General features: G+C 39.2%; 1 protein-coding gene across 4 annotated transcripts in view; it reads right to left on the bottom strand.

The window, feature by feature from the left end:
* The window catches only part of LOC129726109 (tachykinins), a 114,562-nt gene that overhangs the window by 12,158 nt on the left and 76,071 nt on the right, over positions 1–26,333 (bottom strand). For all 4 annotated transcript variants that reach the window (XM_055682761.1, XM_055682762.1, XM_055682763.1 and 1 more), the window contains one exon: positions 9,146–9,246. In XM_055682761.1, coding sequence (XP_055538736.1) covers positions 9,146–9,246 — 101 coding nt within the window. The remainder of the gene's footprint in view (positions 1–9,145; positions 9,247–26,333) is intronic.

Genomic DNA, 26,333 nt, shown 5'->3' with positions numbered 1-26,333 from the left:
GAGGTAGTCGCTGAACGCATTTCTTCTGTGCAACACGGATTTTTTAAGAAGAAATCCGTTACCACGAATCTTTGCGAGTTTACTTCTCTAGCAACCGATTATATATGCAAAGGATTTCAAGTCGACTGTATTTACACAGCTATGAGCAAGGCATTTGATGCGGTAAGGACGGACAGCATTCTTCGATCGATTAGTGACATCGGCATTGGCGGTCCACTCTACAATTGGTTGCAAACATATTTGGTGGGAAGAGTTCAGTATGCTAAAATAAAGGGACACGGCTTCGTTCACTGTGAATTCGGGAGTACCTCAAGGAAGCCACTTAGGACCACTGTTATTCGTACTCGTGATGAACAAGCTTCCAGACAAATTGATTGATGCCATGATTCTGATTTATGCTGATGATGTGAAAATTTTCTTGCCCGTCAAAACAAATGACGATTGTCCTCAATAACAACTGGACTTGCAATGTTTTGGACAATTCTATTCGGATACTGGTCTAAACGTTAACGCTGAAAATGTTCAGTCAAGACATTTTCTCGTAAAATATCTCCCATCGAGTTTAAATATCATTTCAATGGAACTGAGTTACCACGTAAAGAAAAAGTTCGCGACCTAGGTGTTACATTTGACCGACAACTTTCGTTTGCAAATAAACTTTCGTTTACAAATCATGTTCCGGAATTCGTGCTGATTCGTCCGGGGGTCCGGTATTTGAGAACAATGTTTAAATAGACCACGAGTTGGTCTTTCCGAAATTCAATTTATTGTTCGGTATGACTGACCACGATACACGAAAGGCGAGATTTCGTAGTTGCAAAAGGTATGTATTTTATCTTTGAGCGTTTAATTGCGACTAAATCTATACCCTACTCCTATGACTTCCTTCTACTCCATAGCTGCTAAACGTAGCGCAAGGAGAGATCTATTGATCTCGTTAAAGAGACTGGTAACGAGAGCGATAACGAGGAATGTTTCCTGTTCAGCCTAGCTTAGACTAGCCGTTTTTGTGATAGGAAGATTTTGGTATTCACATAGGGTAATGCGTTTAAATTTTGTACGTTTATACTAACTTAACTTGTAACTTAAATCTAATGCCGTAACATGCCGGGCCACGTTGAAAGGTACTTTCAAAATTACTCAGCAAAAGGATTTCCAATAGTTGCTTCAAGCTGGTTACATTGGTGGTGAAGATTGTGACGTCTCAGATTGCGGTTGTTGTGCTGGTTCATCATCTATGGGCAGATTTCGGTGACCGCCCGTTGATAAACGCCGTTTGAAGTCCGAACATCAACCACTCTCACGTGGCCGTCTCGCCCAGGAAATGTCTGATCGACTCGTGCGAGATTCCATCGCATAGGAGGAGTGGAGTCCTTTTTCAGCAAAACGAGTGTTTCCACCTTGATGTCTGGTTGCACCATAGGCCAACGTTGTCTGTTTTGAAGCTGTCCAATGTAGTCACGAGACCAAACCTTCCAAAACTGTTGAACCTTTTGTTGCAACTTCTGAAAAGAATTTAAGCGATTAAGTTAAATGTCGCTCAAATCTGGTTCTGGAATAGAGTATGAGGGTTCTCCCACAAGAAAGTGTCCTGGAGTCAATGCGACGACGTCAGCAGGATCCGAAGATAACGGTGTGAGGGGTCGCGAATTCATCATTCCTTCGATTTGTGTCGTAAGGGTTGAAATCATCGATGGTTAATTGCGTATCCCTCATAATGCGGTACAAGTGATGTTTGTAGATTTTGACAGCCGACTCCCACAATCCCCCGAAGTGGGGCGATCGGGCTGGGTTGAAGTGAAATCGTATGCCAGTCTCGCTGCAGAAGCTGGCCGTGGGATGTGAAGAATGCATTTGACGAAATGCTTGTTGTTTATGCTCCTGAAGAAGTCGGTTGGCTCCGACAAACGTGCGAGCATTATCGCAGTACAAATCTAGTACTCGCCCGCGACGCGAGGTGAACCGCTTAAGAACGTTAATGAACGACGCCGACGATAAACCGTATACCACTTCGATATGGACCGCTTTGGAGGCCATGCACACGAAAATCGCGACGAATATTTTAACCGACGTTCCGCGGCGACTGGGCGGACGGACGAAAAATGGCCCACAATAGTCCACGCCGGACTTCAGAAACGCGCGCGACGGAGTCACTCTAGCTGCTGGTAGCGGTCCCATAATTTGAGTGATACTCGATGGCTTGCAATGAAAACATGTCAAGCACTTCTTTACGATTTTTCGTGCTAAATCTCTTCCTCTAACAGGCCAGAACCTTTGACGCAGTATAGACAGTAGCAGTTGTGGGCCTGAGTGGAGTGTTTTAATGTGCATGTTGGTGGCAATTAAAGTAGATAGGTGATGATTCTGTGGTAGAACGATAGGATATCGAGTGTCGAACGGAATTTCATTATTACACAGGCGGCCATACAGCCTTAGTAGGCCCTGCTCATCTAGAAAGGGATTCCGAGTTTTCAAGTGCGATTTGAAATTGAAGTTCTTATTTGATGGTCCATTATGCAGTTTCAAGAAGCGGATTTCAGCGGCAAAACATTCTTCTTGCGCTTGCTTGACAAGTAAATTCAGAGAATTATCCAGCTCAGCTGGCGAAAGGGGACCTTGCAAACGATGCTTGGTGCGACAATTGTGTATAAATCTTAGTATCCAAGCAATCTTGCGTTGTAATGAAACTAGAGTTGAATGAGCAGCAACAAATGAAAGCATTGAAGGCTGAGAAACGACGACAAGTGACACGATCTCTTTGCTTTCTTCCTCTCGAGCTTGCAAATGCAACGGCGAAAGCTCCACAATGTTTTGTGGCCAACAGCTTGAATCATTGTTTGAATAAGAAGGACCGTGCCACCAGAGTTCTTCGTTAATTATACGAGATGGGAGTACTCCACGAGAAATATGGTCTGCAGGGTTCATTTCAGTTGGAACATGACGCCACATAGAGCCTCTTGTCAAGCGGTGTATTTCAGCAATTCTATTGCTAACGAAAACCTTCCACGGCGCGGATGATGTGGCTAGCCAATGCAACACAATGCTTGAGTCCGTCCAAACGGTGATGGGGCACTGAATATTAGTAGAGCTTCGTATACAGTCAGCTAGCTTTGATGCCATGACCGCTCCGCACAGTTCTAGACGAGGTATCGTAAGCTTGTCGGGAGGACAAACTTTTGACTTTGACATGAGAAGATTCGTTGTGGTAGTTCCATCGCGATTTGATGATGTAACATAAATGCAGCATCCGTATGCTCTATCGGAAGCATCTGAAAAACAGTGCAGTTGAAGATCAGTATAACCGGTTAACATTACATGCCGAGGGATTCGAAGATTGCTCAGCTCGTGCATTTCCTCTCGAAACATTTTCCACCACGTCTTAAAGGCTTGTGGAAGCTGTTCATCCCACTGGAATTTGTTTAACCATAGTGATTGCAAAAAGATTTTCACAGAGACAATGACCGCCCCGACAAGTCCCATCGGATCAAACAAGCGGGACATTTCGGATAGCACAATGCGTTTAGTAACTGGATTCGAATCAGTCAGTACAGGAACTTTGAAACCAAAACAATCAGATTGCGGATGCCACAGTAAGCCAAGTGTTTTCACGATGCATGATTTGTCAATTTCGAGATTATCTTGTTGGTCATGAAGTGCCTCGGGAATGTGCCGTAGAATTTCGGGATCGCTGGAGCTCCATTTTCGTAGTACAAAACCTCCTGCATGAAGTAGATCATTAAGCTGTTTACATGTTTCACTAAGCCGATCCTTGTTGTCATCTCCGGTCAAACAATCATCCACATAAAAAGCGCGTTTCAAGACGCGCGAGACTAGGGGGTAGTTATCTGCTTCGTAGTCTACAAGTTGATTCAGAACTCGTGTGGCCAGAAATGGAGCGCAGGCGGTGCCATACGTCACAGTTCTGAGTTGATAGGTTTGCAAACGGTCCGTTGGATTATTCCTCCACATAATCTGTTGCAACGGTCGGTCCTGCTGATGTACAACAATTTGCCTGTACATCTTTTCGATGTCAGCTGTGATGACATATTTTGGTAATCGAAAATTGAGAATTATGGAGATGAGTGTAGGTTGTACTGTAGGGCCTACGTAGCATAAGTCATTCAGCGAGAGGCGATTTGATGATCGACAAGATCCATCAAAAACAACTCTAATTTTAGTTGTTTTACTGTCCGGTCGCAAAATTGCATGGTGTGGGAGGTAAAAATGCGGCAATGAGAGGTTCGGTGACACTTCCTCCATGTCTCCCAACGCTTGATATTCAGACATGAATTGGTGGTAATCTGAATGAAGCTGAGTGCTAGCCGATAGCTTTCTCTCGAGTGAATGAAATCTTCTTTCAGCGATCGGTAACGATTCACCCATAGTCGATAACAATTCCTCATGAATCGGCAATCGAACGACATATCGACCGTCAGGTGCTCTTGAGTGAGTCTTGCGAAAATGGTTCTCACAGTATTGCTCATCCAGTGAAAATGATTTTCCTCCGTCAAAACTTTCTACTTCCCAAAACCTTTGCACGGCTGCCGTTAATTTGTCGACCGTCATTGCAGCATTGCAGACTGCCGTTCTAATCGGATTACGCTGTGTGTGATCACCAGCAACAGCGTAGCCAAACACTGTTTTGTGTAGAATAGGTAATTGTGGCCCAAGACTAATTTGATCGTTTTCCAATAACGAGAAAAACCACTGGATACCAATTATCATGTCTATACCGTGAGCGAGATGGAAGGTTGGATCGGCCAACGGCAGGTCCTTCGGGATTTCCCACTTAGAAACATCCACATCAACAGACGGCAGAATTCTCGTCAGACTGGGAAGGATTAAAAATTCGATATTTGCGTTGAATTGGTTCACTCTTGAGGCAAGATTGATCGTAACCGACTGGGTTACACGTTGAATACTATTTCCAATTCCATATACATCAATTTCCGATACTGCGCGCTTTAATCGTAGCCTTTGTGCGAGATTTTCGGTTACGAAATTGCGCTCAGATGCAGAGTCTAGTAGAGCACGAGCGAGAATATAGGTTCCATTGATATCACGAACCTTGACATAGACTGTCAACATAAAGACAGTTGTGTTAGTCTTTTTCATAATCATGACTGGATAGCTAGTAGTGTGTGAAGAACCATGAGCCGAGCCTGACGGTCCCGGCGACGACGGAATGAACGAAATCGATTTATTTTGGCCCCCCGACGACGAGCGATCGCGTCCCATTAACCGAGGGATGCCGTGCGCTTGATCGACAATGCACGGATCTACCGACGACTCGACGACCGCAGCCGATTGTGAGGATGATCGAGTTTGAGCAAGGGTATTAGTGCTAGTTGTACTATCAGCTACTTGAACAGTCAGCGCGGCAGACGTGTTTAAATGCAACATGGTATTATGACGTTTGTTACATATTCGACATGATCCAGCAGAGGTACAATCTTTCAATAAATGTGAAGGTTTTAAGCAGTTCAAGCAGAACCCGTGCCTCTTCACCAAGTTGAAACGTAATTTTGGCGAGAGCTTGACGAAACTCTCACAACCACTGAGAGCGTGTGTGCCTCTGTGGCAAGCTGCACACGCTTTAGCATCTTCATTTGCTATGACAGGATGAGATGATACATTTATTCGATGATACTTTGGTTCTGGCTTGCCGCTTGCATTTGACGACTGGTAGAGCGTTAGTGATTGGAGAATTCGAGAGCGTTTGTGTATAAATTTGATCAAACCATTATAGGTTGGTCGAGAATCATCATCCAAATGATTTTCCCACTCCTTTTGCGACACAGCATCGAGCCGACTGCTCAATAGCTCAACTAAAAAGGAGTTCCAATGATCCTGTGGGTCTTCTAATTTGTTTAACATGCTAAGATGTTTTTCGAACGTGTCCGCCAAATCCGAAAGCGCAGACGAAGACTCTCTTTTGAGAGATGGAGAGGAGAGAAGTGCAGATAGATGTTGTTTGATCAGATAATGTTCGTTATCGAATCGTTTTCTGAGCAAATCCCATGCAATCATATAATTGGCTGAGCTCACAGCCAGTGACTGTACCAAACGAAGAGCATCTCCCTTCAAAACAGCCTTCAAGTATTGAAATTTTTGTATTGGCGACAACTGAGTGTTACTGTGTATAAGAGTATTGAACAAGTCATGGAAATTCATCCATTCATCAAAGTCGCCCTTGAATTCTGGGATTTTGATCTCAGGCAATCGGACACCGAACGTTCGAGTAGGTGGAGCAGTAGGCGAGGTTGGTAGGGGGGAGGATACATCTGTAACTGCTGCTAACTTATTCGACAGGGATCCTTTTAACTCGAAATATATTGTTTCAAACTCAACACGCTCATCAGCGAGCTCGTCACTGATCTCGTGTTCACATTCGATTTCAGCTTGGATTTCATTAAATTCGTCCCAAAGTGAATCAAGCTTTTCAATGCGGAATTTGATTTGCGGAAAGTCTCACTCGAACACGAAATTAGCGTCATACTCCTTTATCAATTTAGCCGAACCAATGATGTTATTGCGGCGCACCAAAAGCCGCTTAACCTTCTTTGTATCCCCTTTCATAGTACGGCAACCTTTACGAGTTTTAACTCCGCCGGCTGGTACTTCAGCCAACATTCACTCTTTTTTATTCAGTGATATAAATATAGGCACTCACCTGAATTGTAGTTGGGAGTTTACCTGTGCTCACTTGGCTAACCTGTTACCACGTGTCCTACTACGCTCGGTTTTACGTCCAAAATCCTCCAAAATTATCCAATGCGTTCCGCGTGTGGCGAAGTAATTGGTTCCTGCGACTGATCCGAAATAGGCGTCAAGAGCCTTGTTGAGTATATTCCAATCCACTCCTGTAGTGATGATTGGCCGAGTTGACCAGCCGCTAACCTCCAAAGTTTTACACCAGCGATGAATCAGCAAACGAATAATTCCCGGGTTTCGGCACCAAATTTATGTTCCGGAATTTGTGCTGATTCGTCCGAGGGGCCGTTATTTGAGAACAATGTTTAAATAGACCACGAGTTGGTCTTTCCGAAATTCAATTTATTGTTCGGTATGACTGACCACGATACACGAAAGGCGAGATTTCGTAGTTGCAAAAGGTATGTATTTTATCTTTGAGCGTTTAATTGCGACTGACTCTATACCCTACTCCTATGACTTCCTTCTACTCCATAGCTGCTAAACGTAGCGCAAGGAGAGATCTATTGATCTCGTTAAAGAGACTGGTAACGAGAGCGATAACGAGGAATGTTTCCTGTTCAGCCTAGCTTAGACTAGTCGTTTTTGTGATAGGAAGATTTTGGTATTCACATAGGGTAATGCGTTTAAATTTTGTACGTTTATACTAACTTAACTTGTAACTTAAATCTAATGCCGTAACAAATCATATTGACAATGTAGTTACAGACAGCTTGAAATTGTTTTCTCTTGTGAAACGGTACGGACGGGATCTCAAAGACCCTTATTCTATATTAGCCATTTACAAAGCGCCAGTGCGGAGCAAGCTGAACTTTGCGAGCGTTGTTTGGCGCCCCCAACATGTAACACATATTCAACGAATTGAAGGAATTCAAAAAAAGTTCGTGAGTTTTGCCTTACGGAACCTTAGATGCAATGGTGATCAACTACCTACTTATCAAGACTTGTGTGTGCATTAGTAAATATTGACACAGTACATTGCTGACATAGTATTTTTCACCAATGTATTAGCAGGAAGGACTGATAGTCGAACCCTTTCAGCTCGAATACATCGTAGGAGCAATACGGTTTCGCTAAGAAATCCAAGAGTGTTTAACCCTCCGCAACGAGCTCGGAATTATTCACAACATAAGCCTACATGCCGTTTCATGAGATCATTTAATGAACTACAGCATATTGTTAACATCGACATGTCGCCTGCAATCTTAAAAAACAGACTAAGTTTTTATTTAAAAGGATAACTTCATGAGTATTTTTTGATTGTATTTTTTTCTTTAATTTATTGTATTTTAATATTAAGTGTGGATAACGAGCCTAAAGCCTATATATTCTAGATGAAAATAAATAAATACCGTTTCACCTTAAGGTGAAATAATTTTCTCAGAAATCATTTAAATAGCGTGTGTAAAACATTGGTCGATTGTTTGCACCGCTGACGCACGTATAGAGTAGCAATTCGAGCGCTTTTTGTTGGGCTGACCCAGAAGACAAGTCACGAGTTGTATAGCACAATCTTACTCCCACTACTGGCACAATCTTACCCCGGCTGACGGTAGTTTACAGTACGAACGTGAACACATGTAAACGTAATTTTATTGCGATTACCTTCCATTGTTCCTAAATCACTAAATAATAGCTATACTTTTACACCAAGAGTGATTCTTTAAATTTAAGCACGGTAATCAAAACAGTAAATGTTTGTGTGCTCAGGCAGTTTTTATTAAAGAAAATTTTTAATGCGCAGCATTAACTATATTCAAATATATACATTTTTACACACATTCATACATGTGTATGTGTTAACGTTTATTATTATTTTCTCACTTTATTCAATGTTCTGAGAAATATAATAACCTCAAATCACCACAGAATGATTTCAGTCGTAAAGTTGTAAAATACTGCTTGAGCGCGTTGTAAATGGTAGGCGTTCAACCCAACCGAACTATGTGCCAAAAACTTTATTTCGAGTAATCGGCGTTCAAAGTTCAACCACACTTCATATTTTCTATAAGGTGCTATAAAGATTTTTTGTTATAATGTCAATATGAACTGTTCAAATGATTTCGTTTTTTCATGAAAGATAGAATGTTAGATTTTAATTCCTCTAGTGTTAATAACTCAATCTCTATAAAAATGGCCCTTGGTTAGGCCTAGTCGCACTCCGACCAAATAAAACATGAAGAACAAATTTCCTGTCATGCTTTTATGGCAGGATATGTGTGTTTCATGCTTTATTTACATGAAAAACACATTTCCTGTCATAAAAGAATGGTTAGAGAGGTAATAAGGAAAGAGAATCGAAATAGATAGAAGAACAAGAAGATAGAGAGAGGGAGAGGAAACATAGAGTGTTACTGAATTCGAAAGACAAATTTTATCTCATTATATTTCTTATGTGTATATAAACTATAAAGTCTTTTTTCTTACTTACTGTAGAATCCTTTTCTTCATTTGATGCTAATGACAAGGAATACGCACTCTCGCGGAATTTGTCATTTGTGTCTAAAGGACTTTGCCTTTTGCCTCGTAGTCCTGTAAGATAAATATACAGTTTTTTTGTCACAAATATATTGTCAGGAAATTTAAAATATACAGGGTGTTAGGTAGCTCACTTAAAATCCTTCAAAAGGTGATAGAGGACCCTATTTGATGAAAAAAATCCTTTTACGCATATGGTCAAAATTCAACTAGTGCAGAGTTATTCACTTTTTCCAGTTTTCGGTTATGTTTACCTTCAACGAGATCTATCACAAGAAATATGATAGCTAGCTCAGTTCTGTTGGTTTCTTTGGGAAGCTGAGAAAATTTCATGATCAATAGTGTTTTAAAAACGTCAAACTAGAGAAAAAAGATTTCATTCTCATTGTGCAATTTTCACTGGTTCACAATACCTACTTTTAACACTGACCATTAACGACACCGGCCACGAACAAAAGGTAGTACTACATGGAAAGGAAAGGAATAATAATGTTAGTTTTGTTTAGAGACCGCGGGCTCCATTGCACACTAGGTCAGCGCTCTCACGGTTCAACCAATCGGTTTCCGATCCTCTACAAAGTTTATTGGTACAGTTAGGGCTTCGATTCGGATGCTAAGATTAGTTTGCGATTTGGCCGCTAACAAGGCGCAGTGATGCCAACTTCTTTCTCTTACACGCTAGAGCTTTGCAGTTTTCGACAAAGTTATAGATCATAAAATTTTCTAAAACTTTGTAGAATACACAAAATTTCTATCTCTTTAAGTTTCTGAGATCTATCAGTTTTTGTAAAATTTGTCTGAATTTCACGTTTTGCCTTTCTCCTAGAAAGGTATAGCAATCACTTGCAAAACCGAAGATATAAAAGTGCTCCAAAGGGCCGAATGGCATATATCACTCGACTCAGCTCGACGAGCTGAGCATTTTCTGTATGTGTGTGTGTGTGTGTGTGTGTATGTGCAGATTTTTATTCTCACTCACTTTTCTCAGAGATGGCTGGACCGATTTTCATTAAATTAATTGCAAATGAAAGGTCTTTTTGTCTCATAAGACCCTATTCAATTTCATTGTAATCGGATATTCAGTTTTGAGGTTATGTATCAAAATGTAAAAATCATGAAACATCATTATCTCGAAAACTATACAACCGATTTAAACAAAATTGGTTTCAAATGAACGGGCTACCTGATGTACCCTAAACTTTCGAATTTCATAAAGATTGAACTTGTGGTTCAAAGGTTATGACATGAAACGTGTTTCGAAGACTACTTAATCTCACTCATGTTTCTCAGAGATGGCTGGACCGATTTTCATAAAATCAGTGTCAAATGGCAGGTCTAGTTGCCTCATGAGACCCTATTGATTTGTTTTGCAATCAGACTATTACTTTGCTTGTTTAAAAAGGTGAAAGCTGTTTCAAAATGTGAAAGCTGTTTAAAAATTCTAGGAGAAAGGCAAGAAGCTATGAAAAGGAACATATTCCGAAGACTACTTGAGCTCACCCACTTTTCTCAGAGATGGCTGACCCGATTTCCACAAAATTAGTGTCAACTAATAAGTTTAGCTGCCTCGTAACACCCTATTGAATTTTACTGTAATCGGACTGTAACTTCGTCTGTAAAGTATCGAAATGTGAAAATCAGGAAACTTCATTATCTCAGTAACTACACAACCGATTTGATCAATATCATTATGAGATGAGCGGGCTAGTTAAGGGTCAACTAATGAATTATGATTGAACACGTGGTTTCAAAGTTTGGCTGCCCTAAAAGTTTCCATTTCATTTCATTATAATCGAACGTGAGCAACCGTTATGTATTAAATTGTTAATAAAACAACGAAAGTCTACTATAAGATTACATGACTTATTTGAACATAACTAGTGTCATACGAACGAGTCATCTCTCAAACTTACAAATAACAAACTTCATATCAATTTGATATGTGGCTCGAAAGTTATGGAAAGAAAAATTCAAAGACTATTTAAAACTATACCTGCTTTGATCGATATATGTGGCCTCAACATAAATTAAATGTGGTATCGTACTATGCACGACGAATCGGCCATAGGATATGATAAAAGTCAAATAACAAATTGTTTGAAATGATTGGTTTTATCGAAATGACAACATCCTCGACTTTTGGCTTCTGTACATCACCCCAATTCTGAATATATTCATATTGGGTGGTATTCGGTCATTTTCAGCAAATTTTCTGGCATCATCCTGACACCGGAAATACTCATATTGGGAGGTATTTAGTTATTTTGGTTGTTTTCCAGAAACTAAAAATGGTCGTCTTTAAATTCAAAATGGTGTCAAGGGTCAATGTTTTGTTTCTATGCATCATCTCGACTACGGAAATATCTATATTGAGTATTATTTGTTCTTTTTCGACTGTTTCCTATAAGTTGCCATTTAGCGATTCAAAATGGTGCCTGAGGTCAATTGTTAGCTCATTGCATCATTCTGGTTTCAGAGATACTTATATTGGATGGTATTTGGTTATTTGAGGCTGTTTTTCACAAACCGGAAGTCGCCATCTTGGATTTCAAAATGGTATTTAAGATAATTTCTGGCCGCTGAGCGTCATTCTTGTTGAAGAAACACTCATATTGGGAGTAATTCGATCATTTTCGGCTGTTTCTCAGGAACCGGAAGTCGCCAACCTAGAATCCAAAATGAGGTCTGTGGTCGATTTCAGCTGCTGTGTATCATTCTAGATCCGGAGATACTCATGTTAGAAGGAAATCGGCATTTTTTGGCTGTTTTCCAGAAACCACAAGTTGCCATCCTACAATTCATAATGGTGTCTGAAGTCGATTTGTGGCTCCAGTGCATCATAACGATTCCGGAAATACCCATATTGGGTGGTATTTGGTCGCTTGCCGCTGTTTTGAAGTAGAATACTTCTCTCAGGAAGTTCGGCTACATAGGGATGTGAAATGAAAATCTAAAACCGAAAAAAGTGAAAAATATGTCCAATTTAAATGCTAATTAATCGGTTCGATGGATTTCCTTCGTTTTTGCAGCAATAGATTGGAAAATCTTCTAAGATTCTTCCCAAAAGATGATAATTGTAATTTTATTATTCACACTATTGTACTATTGAAAATAGTCAAGCCTTGTCAAAACGAAAAATTCAACCTCTGATTGGTCGTTATATGATTGCTTCCCAAGCACGGTCGACAGAATCATATACCTTGCAATTTAAAACATGCTAATTGGCCTATATAAGAGCCTGTTTCAGCCGAAGCCGCTCATAATAGTTCTAGACAGCGACAACAGCAGTCGTCCTACCTTACCAGCAGCACTAGCAGTGCAGTGGATACCAGCGATAGCGAAAAGCGGCCACAGCTGTGGCGTAGCAAAGGACAGCGCACTAGTTGCAGCGGATTCCAGCAACGATAGCAGCTGGGCCAGCTGATGCAGGGACAGTGGATACCAATGGCAGCGTATAGCGGCCACAACTGTGGCATGGCTATGGATAGCGAACTAGTTGTAGCGGATCTCAGCATCGATAGCGGCTGATGCAGTGAGGCACCTTAGTGAAATGCAGTCTCTGTGCGATAGTGGTTACTAGTGAGCCGCCTAGTTTTGAATGTTATATCAGCATTTCATTGTTTACTTTATCACAAGGAATACTTTATTCGCCCTGTCAGTGATAACGCAAAGATATGATCGGCATCTTATCCGATACTAAAATGAACAACAAATTGTCCTTTTAAAAATGAAATAAAAACTTGATTGAAGAGTTAATTTTTTCTAATGAGTTAATTCACATTTTTAAATTTGTTAAAGTTATAAATTTTACTTTATCTCCGTGTCTCAAAACGTACTGAATTATCTTTTCCTTCGGTCATGAGCACAACATCCAAAAAAATTTCATCTCAAAATTTAAAAATTGTCAAGCCCCAACCATGACAAGCAACTTATTATATTATTGAAAATGGTAAATCCTTGTTGAAGCGCAAAATTCGATTGATCTGATTATTCATCGTTTATTTACTAGAAAAAATGACTGACACGCAAGCAGCCGGGTTATCTTTCTTGTAAAAGTATTCTACTTCAACCTTGCGGTCGTGGCTTTGCACACAACCCTCCTGTTTTCCGAAACCGGAAGTCGCCATCTTAAAATTCAAAATGCTATCTGTGGTCGAGTGTCTGTGGCCGGATATTATTATATTAGGTGGAAATCGGCCATTTTTGGCTGTTTTCCAGAAACCGGAAGTTGCCATCTTACAATACAAAATGTTGCTTGAGGTCGATTATGGAACATATATGTTACCACTAAAAACTGCCAAATATGGTTCCATTTAGTTGCTTAGTTCCCACTAAAAACTGCCAAATATGTTTCCATTTAGTTGATTAGTTCGCGAGATGTGCAGAATTTTGTGCAGAAACATGTGCTCCCAGAAGAGGGAGGGGCGTCGAACGATTATGGACATATTTGTTACCCTTTAAAACATCCACATGCAAATTCGGTTTCATTTGCTTGGTTTGTTCTTGAGTTGTGCAGAAATTTTTGTTTCATTTGTATTGGACCCCCCCTTTCCAGAAGAGGGAGGGGTCTCAAACTATAATAGAAACCTTTATCAGCACCAAACACCCCTACATACAAATTTTCACGTCGAATGGTTTGGTAGTTTTCGAGCCTATGTGGATCAAACAGACAGACAGACAGACAGACCGGACTACATTTGCATATGTATAGATTACAACATCGATATTTTGGAACCTAAAGAGTGAATACACATTTATTGGATTGGCGCGTTCATGTAAATCTATTTTTACAAATAAAAGTTTGAATGAGAAAGGCTGGGTCTGACCGCTAGGTGGATTAATTTAGGTTTTTGTAATAATTTTATGAGTTCACTCAAAACAATTACATATAGATTTTCCATCGATAGCAATTGAATAATTTCGTCTTTTCCTGCTAAGTACGGAAGTTTTGCGAGTACTTAAGTGAAAACACAGACAAACAGACGTGCCACTCGATGACGATTTCATCAATCAGAAAAATAACGATTATTTTGAAATTTTGCTCTAGTGGGCAATAATGCCGCCGGTGTCGCTATAAGCAATCAAAGACAAAAACCGTCAATAATGCCGTTGGGGTTGATTCAAGCAAGCGTGCCCACCCATTAGCAAAGACAAAAACCGTTTTACGAGAATAAGTTTATAGGCAATAAGCTCACATGGTGGCGCATGAGTGTTACGTTTCTAATAAGGACGTAGATTTTTCAGAATTTTCTTCGAAGAGGCACGTCTGTTTGTCTGTGGTAAAACCATGACACCAAATTTGAGAAAAATACACCATTTTGTGAATTAGTTATCTCATCGATTAGCAAGTACAGTCAAACCTGTTTTTTGTGCGAGGGACAGGGACCGCACAAAATACATCGCATAAACAAAATTTCTGAAACTTCACATGTAGCTAAAAACAATTAATGGGTTCAATGATGGCAATTTCGGTCACGGGTTTCTTTAAAACACGTTTTATTATGTCAAGGCTTTGACATAATAAAACGTGTTTTAAAGAAACCCGTGACCGAAATTGCCATCATTGAACCCATTAACTATTTATTGGTCAAACACCGCTTAAACTAAAAACAATGTTTCCACAACATTATTGAAAAAAAAAACTTTTTTTATGCGGTGGATAGGGACCGCATAAAAAAAATTTCAGTTAAAAATAACTCGTAAGGCGTCATTCATAAATTATGTAAGGACTTTTTTCGAAATTTTCGACCCCTCCTCACCCCCATTATAAGGCTTAGTAAGATTTTGCATAACCCTTCTTCCCCCACGAATCTTACGTAAGATATTTTCTTCAAGGAAAATTTCGAATATTATATATTTTTCCGAAGATGAAACATTTGTTCTACATATAACGTATTCGTAGAGGATAAAAACAAAACAAGTTGATTCAGTTAATATCATGTTAAATTAAATAAAATTAAAAATCAATTGGAAATGAAGTAAAGTACAAAATCATTCAGCGACGGTGAATTCACTGCTTTGTCAAGGTTCAGCTGTTAGAATCACAGCGAGAAATAATTTGCCTAATTTAATTTTTTTTTAGTTTGGTTAATTTTTTGTTGTTTTTCAAAATTTTCCCATCTTACGTAAGATTCTCTTGAGTCCCCCTCTCCCCCTTCGTAAGCATTCGTAAGAAATTTTGATACCCCCCTCTCCTCCTAAACCCTTACGTAATTTGTGGATGACCCCTAAGTTGATGATTCTGATTTAGAATGCCTATGAGAACAATTTTAAAACATCTGATTGATAAACGTAACTTTTTTAAACATAACGTGTGAGGAAAAAAAACCGAACAACTTTTAATTGATCTACGATTTCAAAGTGCTGCACAAATCGAAAAATCCTTTTCCACAAAATGAAGATCCACTGTTATATAACTGGTAACACGACCAGTCGATTCTGTCAAGTGACGCTTAGTTGGGCGTGGTCGGAAGCAGATCGTCGTAAATTGATTTGCAATTTTTGTGAGCGAAATTAAGAAAAATCTAAAAGTGAAGTTTTTAACTATTCTAAAGATCATGGATATATAAAAACCTTTATATACATTATTGACAAACTTTTCGAGAATGAAAATACCTTCAAAAGAAAATCTGGTTCCGGACGAAAATGCACTTTGCAAGAGAGCAAAATTCGAGCAAAATTGAGGGCGGAAACGCCTGGTCGGTCGGCGAAATCATATCGTGAGCTGGGCAATAAATATCAGATTGATTCAAAAACGGCGAACGGCGAAAGTATCTGCATGAAATAGGTTTAAAACTCAAAACATATGTACCATAAAAATGACAAAGTAGTTTTGGTCAGATTTTGCATTGTTACACTATGCTAATGCAACTTTAGCGGATTTGCGGCAAGGCAATATCGGGTTTATTCTGAAGGGATACAATCCTCAAAATGTGCCACAGCTGCCGGTACCCGCATAACTGTCCCATACTGATTTTGGTCAGTTTTGAGTTATCCTCGGGAATCGACTTAGGGAACATCCATAAATGACGTAGCTTTTTTAGGTTTTTTTTACCCCCTCCTCCCCCATCGTAGCATTTCGTCACAAAGTCAGGACCCCCCTCTAGATAATTACGTAGCTTTTTAACAACCCCCCCCCCCCCACATAATTTATTTGTTTTGCAAATTTTATTATCCAAAACATACCTTGAGTCATTAATGAACAAGAAAAGACAAGGAAGGAATAAAAATGACCCTAAGCAGACAAAAAAGCAAAGCAAAGCAAAGCCTTGGTGCTACATTCCGATTCGGAACTTGACCTTCTGTTTTACTATAGTTTTACCAAGTTGTTTTTGTCCCATATTGAAAGTACCCGCATTACAGTCCCACTGCATAGTGGTGCAAACATATAATTTTGCTCCAGATTAGTGTATATCGGATTATTTTAGGCATATAGAAGTATGTCATTTAATTAACTAGACTAATGTTGTTTTTCTGTAGTATCTACGTTGCCAATGATACTGCCGGTTGCTGGTTGAATTTATATGTGATGGGACAAAATATGCGAGTACTTTTGAAATGTACTCGCATATTTTGTCCCATTTTGTCTTTTTTTCAAGTTATATAACGTAAAACCAATTCCATCCATGGTTTTTTGTTCTCAACGATAAACTTGTGCTGCCATGGAACTGTTATGATCGTTGGTTCTGGATGTAATTGGTGGTAGTGATGGGAACTATCGTTAAAAATTCTTACTGACAACTATCAGTAATTTCTAACTCGTTACTGATTACTATCAGTAAATATCAGTAATTTGCATTTAAGTTTTAAGCAAACTATCAACGCTACATTTGTTGTTAGCGTTGCTTTATTCAGCTGTACATCCTTGACTCGACATTGGTTTTCGTTGACGGTATTGCATGTGGTTGGTGATTTAGGTTTACATTAGAGAAATCCAATCCAAACTGTATTGTTCATTTTGATAAAAATTAGTCGATCGCCAAAAATTGTTTTATTTCGCTAGCGGACACAAAAGCTTCTGAATGCTGCAAAGAGCGCTCCCATCTCACACATGAAATTTTCTAGCCTCCGCTTAGAATTTTTCACAGAAAGGTTGTATTCTACATAGGCCCATTTAATACTTCTTCTCAACCTGTGGAGAGAAGCTTTTCAGTAGTACGGCGATTAATAACGGGGCTTAGTAAGGTCAGCACGCAGAATAGATTCTCATATCTAGCTCTACTCAATACTGAATCAGTTTTGCTGAAAGAGGTTGGCGTTGACGCTGTGGTTAATATTTTCAATCCATTGGTTCGGAGATTCAATCCCGATTGAAATGATCCTTTTTATTGTATTTATTTATTTAATTTTTTTTTTTTTTTGTTACGACCAGGGAGGCGAAAAAAATTTCAAGATAAAATTCCCTGATTTTCCCTGAAGTATAATATTATTTTTGCTGATATTTTTCAGCATTTCACACAAAAAAGTGAGAAAAGTATTCAATCGGATATGAAACCGAAATGTAGAGGTCCCAAAACAGCTTTTTACGCTGAAAAATCAATTTTTGCGCTAAAGAGCCGTTTAAAAAAGAATCGCGTCTCGGGTCAAATTTTTTCCCTAAATATTTTCTTGTTTTCCCTGATATTCCCTGATTTCCATGAGTGAGAAATAAATTCCCTGACATTCCCTGACATTCCCTGATTTTCCAGTTTTTTTCAGGTTTTCTACACCCTGAATGACATTTTGTTACACAATATTCAATTAAAAAAGCATTTAAGCGTTTATCGATATTTTTTTCAATCGTTATTTCATCGATGCTTTTTCAATGAAAAGTTAGGAAAAACAGCTCCCCCAAAAATTTTCTTAGTTGCGCCTATGTGAAAATTATATGACTGTAGAGTAACTCTCATACAAAAAAAAATTCAGACAATATCAGTAAGAGAAAAATTTTACTGATAGTTAATGATATCTTTACTTACTGATAACTATCAGTAGTTACTGATTGTTTTCCCATCCCTAATTGCTGGAAATCCGAAAATTCACCGATAATACTAAATCGCCGTTTTCTCAACATGTTGTTTTTCATTATGGGACAGTTATCCGGGTACTGGCAGGCTGCAGTCTGTTGAAACTTTCTGAGCAAATTTGAAGCGAATGGTCTACCATAAAGGTTTTTTTTTTAGTTTAAAATAGTTTATTTGACACGGCACGATACAAATTATGTTTAACTGAGCCAAGTACATGTTTTTTTTTTAAATTCTAAGTAAGCAGGGAAAAGAGGGAGGCACATTTTTCTCGCGGCCGACTACGAGCTAGTGGGGATTTAAGGTGAGAGAAGGGGAGTTACAATTTTGATTTTAACTATATTGAGTTACAGTATTAATTTATTTGTACATGGCTAAGCAGTGATGTTCCATTTGAGCAGTTTTGGTCTGAGGTGTCTGCGTAAACCTAGAGATGCCGAGTCTTCGTTTTAGTGTCTCCACCATGGTGAATCATTTTCATTCATTTTATGACGGGAATTGTAATCTAGCAAATAGATAAAAAAAAATCAAATTTTAATTCCAGCGTTTTTTATAAACCCGTATAGCTGTGTCATGTACTGGAGATCACCGCTCCCCAGAATGTCTCTAACGGGTGCGTTCGGTTGTTTTCCTCGGGCCCGAAAGGAATCTATAAGCTCGGACCTAACACCACAGTATTCGGTACACGACCAAACAACATGCTCGATGTCATGGTAGCCAACGCCACAAACGCAGTGATTACTGTCTACAAGCCCTATACGAAAGAGATGCGTGTTTAACGTGTAGTGATTGGACATAAGTCTGGACATCACGCGAATGAAGTCCCGACCTACATCCAACCCCTTGAACCATGCTTTCGTCGATACCTTAGGAAAAATGGAATGTAGCCACCGTCCCAGTTCATCTGAGTTCCATGATAATTGCCAACTTTTGAGTGTTCTCTGACGCAAAATGCTATAAAATTCATCATAAGCAATTGGTCTTACATAAATATCGCCATCAAGCACCTACCTTAGCTAAAGCGTCAGCCTTTTCATTGCCCGGAATGGAACAATGAGAAGGGACCCACGCTAAGGTAACCCGGTAATTTTTATCTGTTAATGCACTCAAAAACCGCCGTATTTTCCCCAGGAAATACGGGGTGTGCTTCACAGTCTTCATCGATCGCAGAGCCTCAATGGCACTGAGACTGTCTGTGAAGATGAAGTAGTGGTCTATGGGCAGGGTTTCGATGATCCCAAGAGAGTACTGAATAGCAGCAAGTTCTGCGACGTACACGGAAGCAGGAGCATCGAGTTTGTAGGAGGCGGTAAAATTTTCGTGGAAAACACCGAAGCCAGTGGACTCATCTAGATTAGATCCGTCAGTATAAAACATTTTATCACAACTCACATGTTTAAACTTATTTGAAAAAATCTTAGGGATCTCTTGTGGGCGCCATTGATCCGGGATACCAATAATGTCTTCTTTCATGGTGGTGTCGAAGAATATAGCATTGTTAGAAGTATCTAAAGGTGCGACATTGAAGGGAACGTATGAAGAAGGGTTAATATCTTGAGCCATGTAGTCAAAATATAAGTCATAAATCTAGTTTGGGATTGAAGGTCGACCAACCTCTCGAGATTTTAAATTACTAATGTGTTCATGACCGTACATCGAATTAGTAACCGGTAAGAGAGATTCCAAAAACGATGTTTCAACGGAAGAATACCCGCTAGCACTTCAAGACTCATCGTTTGGGTCGACTGCATGCAACCCAAGGCAATACGCAAACAACGATATTGTATTCTCTCTAATTTTATAATGTGCGTGTCCGCGGCGGAGCGAAAGCAGAAACAGCCGTACTCAAGAACTGACAATATCGTTGTTTGGTATAACCTTAGAAGGTCTCCTGGGTGAGCACCCCACCAAGTTCCGGTAATCGTACGAAGAAAATTAATCCTCTGTTGGCATTTTTGTGTCAGATACCTAATATGACAAGCCCAGGTGCATTTAGAGTCGAACCAGACCCCGAGATATTTAGCGACTAAAACCTGAGTGATCGTTTTACCCGTTAGTAGAGCTGCAGCTGAGCTGGGTTATGCTTCCTCGAAAAAACGACCAACTCAGTTTTCTCCGGAGAGAATTCGATACCCAGCTTAAGAGCCCATTCAGACAAATTGTCTAAGGTATCTTGCAATGGTCCTTGCAGATCGCTAGCCTCGCTACCAGTAATGGATACAACGCTATCGTCTGCAAGTTGCCTTAGCGTGCATGAATTTGCAAGACATTCATCGATGTCATTGACGTAAAAATTATATAAGAGAGGACTTAAACATGAGCCCTGGGGGAGGCCCATGTAACTAATTCGGGAAGTTTTCGAATCGCCATGTGAGAAATACATATGCTTTTCTGACAACAAATTGAGCAAAAAGTTATTCAAATTTGGTGAAAGTCCCTGCGAATGAAGTTTCGCGCTTAAAACTTCTACAGAGACAGAGTCAAAAGCCCCCTTAATATCCATGAACGCAGAAGGCATTTGCTCTTTTCGAGCAAAGGCTAGTTGAATTTCAGTGGAAAGCAACGCTAGGCAATCGTTCGTCCCTTTGCCCCGGCGAAAGCCAAATTGAGTATCTGAAAGTAAACCATTTGTTTCGACCCATTTGTCTAACCGTAAGAGGATCATTTTCTCCATTAATTTCCGGAGGCAAGAGAGCATCGCAATCGGCCTATATGAATTGTGATCAGAGGCAGGTTTCCCGGGTTTCCGAATAGCAATGACTTTTACCTCCCTCCAGTCATGCGGAACAATATTTAGCTCTAGAAACTTGTTGAACAAGTTCAACAAGCGTCTTTTTGCAGAGTCGGGTAGATTCTTCAACAGGTTGAGTTTTATTCTATCTAACCCTGGAGCCTTATTGTAACACGACAGGAGAGCCATTGAAAATTCCAACATCGAAAATGGAGGCTCTTCCGTCGTTACTAAAAACGCGTCGCGAAAGGTTTTCTGTTCCGGTACAGAGTCCGGACAGACCTTTTTGGCAAAATCGAGTATCCAGCGATCTGAATGCTCCTCGGACTCATTCGAAACGTCACGGTTCAGCATGCGCCTGGCGGTATCCCAAAGAGTGCTCATCGCTGTTTCTCTCGACAACGCGTTTACGAACCGCCGCCAGTACCCGCGTTTTTTCGCCTTTACTAAGCTCTTCATCTGCCTGCCCAGTGCCTCGTACTTTCGAAGCAGGTTGACAGTGCCGTACTCCCGGTAGTCCTTATACGCCGCGGACCTTCGCGCGTACAGCTCAGAGCACTCTTTGTTCCACCATTTGTTGGGAGGGCGCTGTCTAATCGTTACCCCGGGTATCGGTTTCGTCTGAGCTTGAGTCGCGGCGTCACCATAAAGGTTACAGAGCAAAAAACGTCGATTGTTTGATAGAAAAATCAAGGAGGAGCTCAAAACAATTGAAACATCCGGAATTCAGGAACCTATAAAGCAAGTACCCCAGATGATCAGGAAATCATCGCGATGTGGAGCTGAGTGTTTCCTATGAGGTTTGTAAATGAGTTACATTACTTGAATAAACAAACAAGTATAGAAAAAAAGTTGCGCAAGATTTTAATTTGGAATTGGAAGTTTGTTTGGATTTTTTTTTCCTCATGCGTTACTAATCTTTGCAACCGCTATCCTTCGTAGGCCAGCAATACGTGACTTTTCCTTCGTAAAACTGGCTCAAATAGTAATTTTTTGACGCAACACTTATGTAATGCGTTGAAATTGATTCCAAGGATCGGAAAAACTAAATGGCTGGAAATCTTGTCTGATGTGGTCCTCTTTCATATACCGCACAAACAAAAAACGCACAAAAAAAGTCGCACAAATACAAAACAGGTTTGACTGTAATAGTAAACCATGCTTTTTTTAATTATCTTTAAAAAAAACTCTTCATTACAGACGGTGTTATAAACAGATACGCAAAGAGTGAGGTCGAAAACTCCAAGTGAACCGTCAAATCGAGTCTCCAAGTGTGCGAAGTAAACAAACTCATGCGTAATACTTTTCGTACAGAATGGGTGTTGCAATCAGTATAAACTCTGTGAATCACGTGCAATTATGGTTTCAACGAAAATTGCGTTCGTCATGCCCCTATTATGAGAGATGCATAGAAAATTATATTTGTATAAACAAGCATTGAAACTCAGTAATATATCCTTACAAAGTTTCGAAGTTTCATTACACTTTCTAGTGCGTATGAAAAATCATGCGAAAATAAATGTGGTTGCCAGAATAGTTTAAAATAGAATATAAGCAAAGGGTTGCCATATTTACTGCTTTTCTCTTTGCGTATCTCTTTATAACACAGTCTCTACTCTTCATTATATGAAAGTTTGACAGATGTATTATTTTGTGTTTTTTGGGATATTTCAATTTGAATGCAACCATACATTTCATGTAAAATTACTCTTAAGTACTTAAAAAACCTCCGTACTCAGCAGGAAGAGAATTTTGTAAAAATCATCGTTACTTGCCTTGTTACTACCACAGAGAACAGGGTTCATCTTCTTTTCAAAGGTGTGTAAAAAATTGCAACTGTCTTTAAACAACCGTAAAGGCCCAAACACAATGGATACGTTTGCGTTGCGTTGACGTTAATTTGACAGAAAATGTATGGGCTAACTGTCAAATTGCCGCAAACGCAGCCGCAACGTATCCATTGTGTTTAGGCCTTAAGTGGTAATGTCCCGCTATGTGGCGCTCGCGTCACTGATTAACCAAGCACTGATATCGATATAATATCGATACGGTAATATTTATGCAGTGCAACTGGGGCACAACAAGACAGATGTCGTTAGTGTATTAACGTATTCTGCTTCAAATTTTTACACATGATTTTCAATTTTTTTATATAAATATGAATGTCTGTTCTCTGTGTTACTATTACACACATTGCAAAGGTTGTTTATATGTGCAAAAATACTGCCTTAATGGAATAAAATTTTGTCATATTAACAAAGTTTTGTATTCCGAATGTGAAACATGGTTTCAAACGAAAAATGTATTTTGTTTTTGTTTTTAATTTTCCACGTGAAGGACAACCCCAGAATGTTAACAGTTGACGGAAACTTTGAGATCAGGTGTTATCTTAAGAGAAATAAATTTAAAAAAAAACAGTGGAAATGTGGGTTCCGCTTTTTTCCACTAATTAATCGTCGCTAGACTGGCAACCTGAAAAATTTCGTATGTAATGGTTTCATTTTGTGCAGGGTACGGGAAATGGTCTATTTTGCCCCTTTTCACCCTATATTTGCGTATTTTTGGAAATCTAGACCCTTTCCCGTGTCCTGCATAGGAAGAAATTTACAATAGAAATGTTATATTCCAGGTCTGCCAGCCCAGCAGCTGCCAATAAGTGGGCATTTGGAATATTTTTTTTCCCAGTGTGCACTGGATGGAAGCTTCAAACCCTGTAACGAGTACAAGGGATCATGCATATATTACGTAACGCACTCAGGAGACGGGAGAATTAAGGGGAGCGTTCTACTGCGCGAGGCCGTCATGCAAAATTGCGTTACGTGGAAGAGAGATATAAAAAATTGCCGCGTTATGTAACATGTGAATGCCCCTAGTAACATACTTTAATAATTAGGAAGTATTTCGACGCAAACTATGCATTTATTTTAAAAGACAAAGGCCAGAAGCTGCAAAAAGGAATAAAAACATCAATTACTGTGGGAATCTTTTTTTTAAATAAATGTATGAGCAATTCCCGCTGAGACCGAAAATTGAGGGACTATATATCCATAAATGACGTCACGCGACAAAGCCATTTTTGTTATAATCGTTTGATCGGGTTAGAAAAACACTAGGTTATATGAATCATAAAATTCTGGCTTCATATGTTCGGCAATCATGATTACTGGAAACAAGCTGTCCACCGCTTTATTTCCTAGATGGTCTGTATCAGAGTCTTTATCAGTCCAGATTGCCAAACATTCACAAGAAAAATACTTAATTGTTTTCATATTTATTTTTAAAAAAAAAATCTGCGTCAATTATATTCTCAATATCCCAAAAATCGAATGTGTCATATGTCATCCATCGATAATTATTACAAGTTTATTGAAATTGACCAAGCGACTGCTGAAAAAATCGCGTGAGTTTACACATAAAGACATTTTCTCAGTTTTCAAAAGTAAGACCGCAGACAGACGTCCAAGCTGAGTTCCAAACTTGTGTAAAGTTTTTTGTAGTAGCAATCCGTAACCAGATAGCGCTACCAGTACCGCCAGCCTCGTACACCAGCGAAAAAAAATGTATTGTAGCAATAAGGTCACCAGGCAGCGCTAGTGTACAAGTGATTTATAACGCAATTTACTTTGAAAATTTACACGGAAATTTTGATCAATGTTGTTCTTGCTTGGACGTCTGTCTGTGGTAAGACGATTGGTATGTTTTCCTCTGCTCTGCGTTGCTATATAAAAATGTTCGTTTTTGGAGTGAAATGGAGAGGAAAGCAAAATATTTTTTTTGTTGCGTAATGCTGGTCATCAAATTTGAGAAACCAGAGTTTTTGAGAGTTCCATGCAAGAGCCGTTTTTGACAAACTCTCTTACCACTGGGCGTTGTAACGGTTATCTATTATCGAATTCCAGACATTATGGTACAGTTATTGTAATAATAAGTCAAGTCAAGTCAACTGCTGCCTGACGATATTCAATTAACAATGACTTTATCAGGCACTTATCTCTTTAATCTCCTTTCTAACGATGGCACAATGGTCGGAAAATTAAGATTTACGACCAGAATTATATTTCGTTGTCAAATTATTTCTACTGCAGATGATTTTGTCATGTGAGAAAGTATTGTAGTGACAAGGGGCTGTTCATAAACCACGTGAATTCAGGCATATCTCAATTTTTTTCGAAACAATAAAAAAACTCGTCAGTGCAAACAAACGAATAATCATACTAGTTTTACGTATTCTCAATGTGTTCTGGACCGAATCGGTGTGATATACAAAAAAAATCTTTGATAAATCACCCAAAAATTCAAAATATACAGAAAAAATGAAAAACTTTTAATCATCTTTTTCTACAAAAACGCAAATTTTCCGCAAACTTTTAACATTGATTCTTGAACGACACAAACATGACTTTCAGGTACACTATCAGGAACTGTGCTTACACGTGCTTACATTTGATGTTTTTTAAGGTCAAAATTCTGAATATTTTCTACATGGCCTGCAGCAGACTCTGCAGGGTTGAAATGAAGTACTTTTCCGGTTTTAGGAAGCTAATATAATGAGCTCTTAGTAGTGTGCAAACATACCATAACAGTTTAAGTAGGATTTTATATATTCCAAAATGTTCAGAAAAACTGTTTTTTTTTTCATTTTTGAGAGAGGTAACTTTGGAGACGTTTTCAACATGAACTGTTACATCTATCAAGATTTCATTGATAAATTATGAAAATATAGATCAAAGGTTACAAAATCATGTGCTAAAAACTTCCTAAATATGAAATTGGTAATTTTGGCCACTCCTCTATATGGAGACCGTCTTATGTTGATGGGTCGGTTGAAGATGTTCTGTGGAGAATATTATGTGTAACAGTAATTGGATTGGTAGGATTGGACAAAAATGCAATCACTGCGTTTGTGGCGATGGCTACCATGACATCGAGCATGTTGTTTGGTTGTGTACCGAACATGTTTTAGTAATTTTAATATAATTTTTTGTTTGAGACGAAATATATATATATATATATATATATATATATATATATATATATATATATATATATATATATATATATATATATTTTTTTTTTTTTTTTTGGTGAAGGGGAAATTTGCATCCAAACCCCTGAGGTGACCAACCTCAGGGAGTGTGGGGTCGGTTTGAATCAGTGACCGGACCCACTAAAACCCCTTCAGTCTCCAGCCCATAATACTCCCCGGGACCACCGCTAGGTATTGCTTCGGGGAGCGGCTTTTGTGCTCTGTGCACACTCTTGGTTCTTTAGGTCTTTTTGCTAACTTAGCTAACTAACCTGGAGACTGGCCGTTAGCTAACACTGGCGTGTCGGTGGTCAACCCGTCGCCTGTTTTGCAATTCTAAAACTATTTGAGAGGCGGCTGTACAAACATATATATATATATA

Source organism: Wyeomyia smithii, chromosome 2 (genome assembly GCF_029784165.1).
Source record: "Wyeomyia smithii strain HCP4-BCI-WySm-NY-G18 chromosome 2, ASM2978416v1, whole genome shotgun sequence".
NCBI lineage: Eukaryota > Metazoa > Arthropoda > Insecta > Diptera > Culicidae > Wyeomyia > Wyeomyia smithii.
The sequence above is the reverse complement of the archived record's forward strand: the minus strand, read 5'-3'. Positions and strand labels throughout refer to the sequence as shown.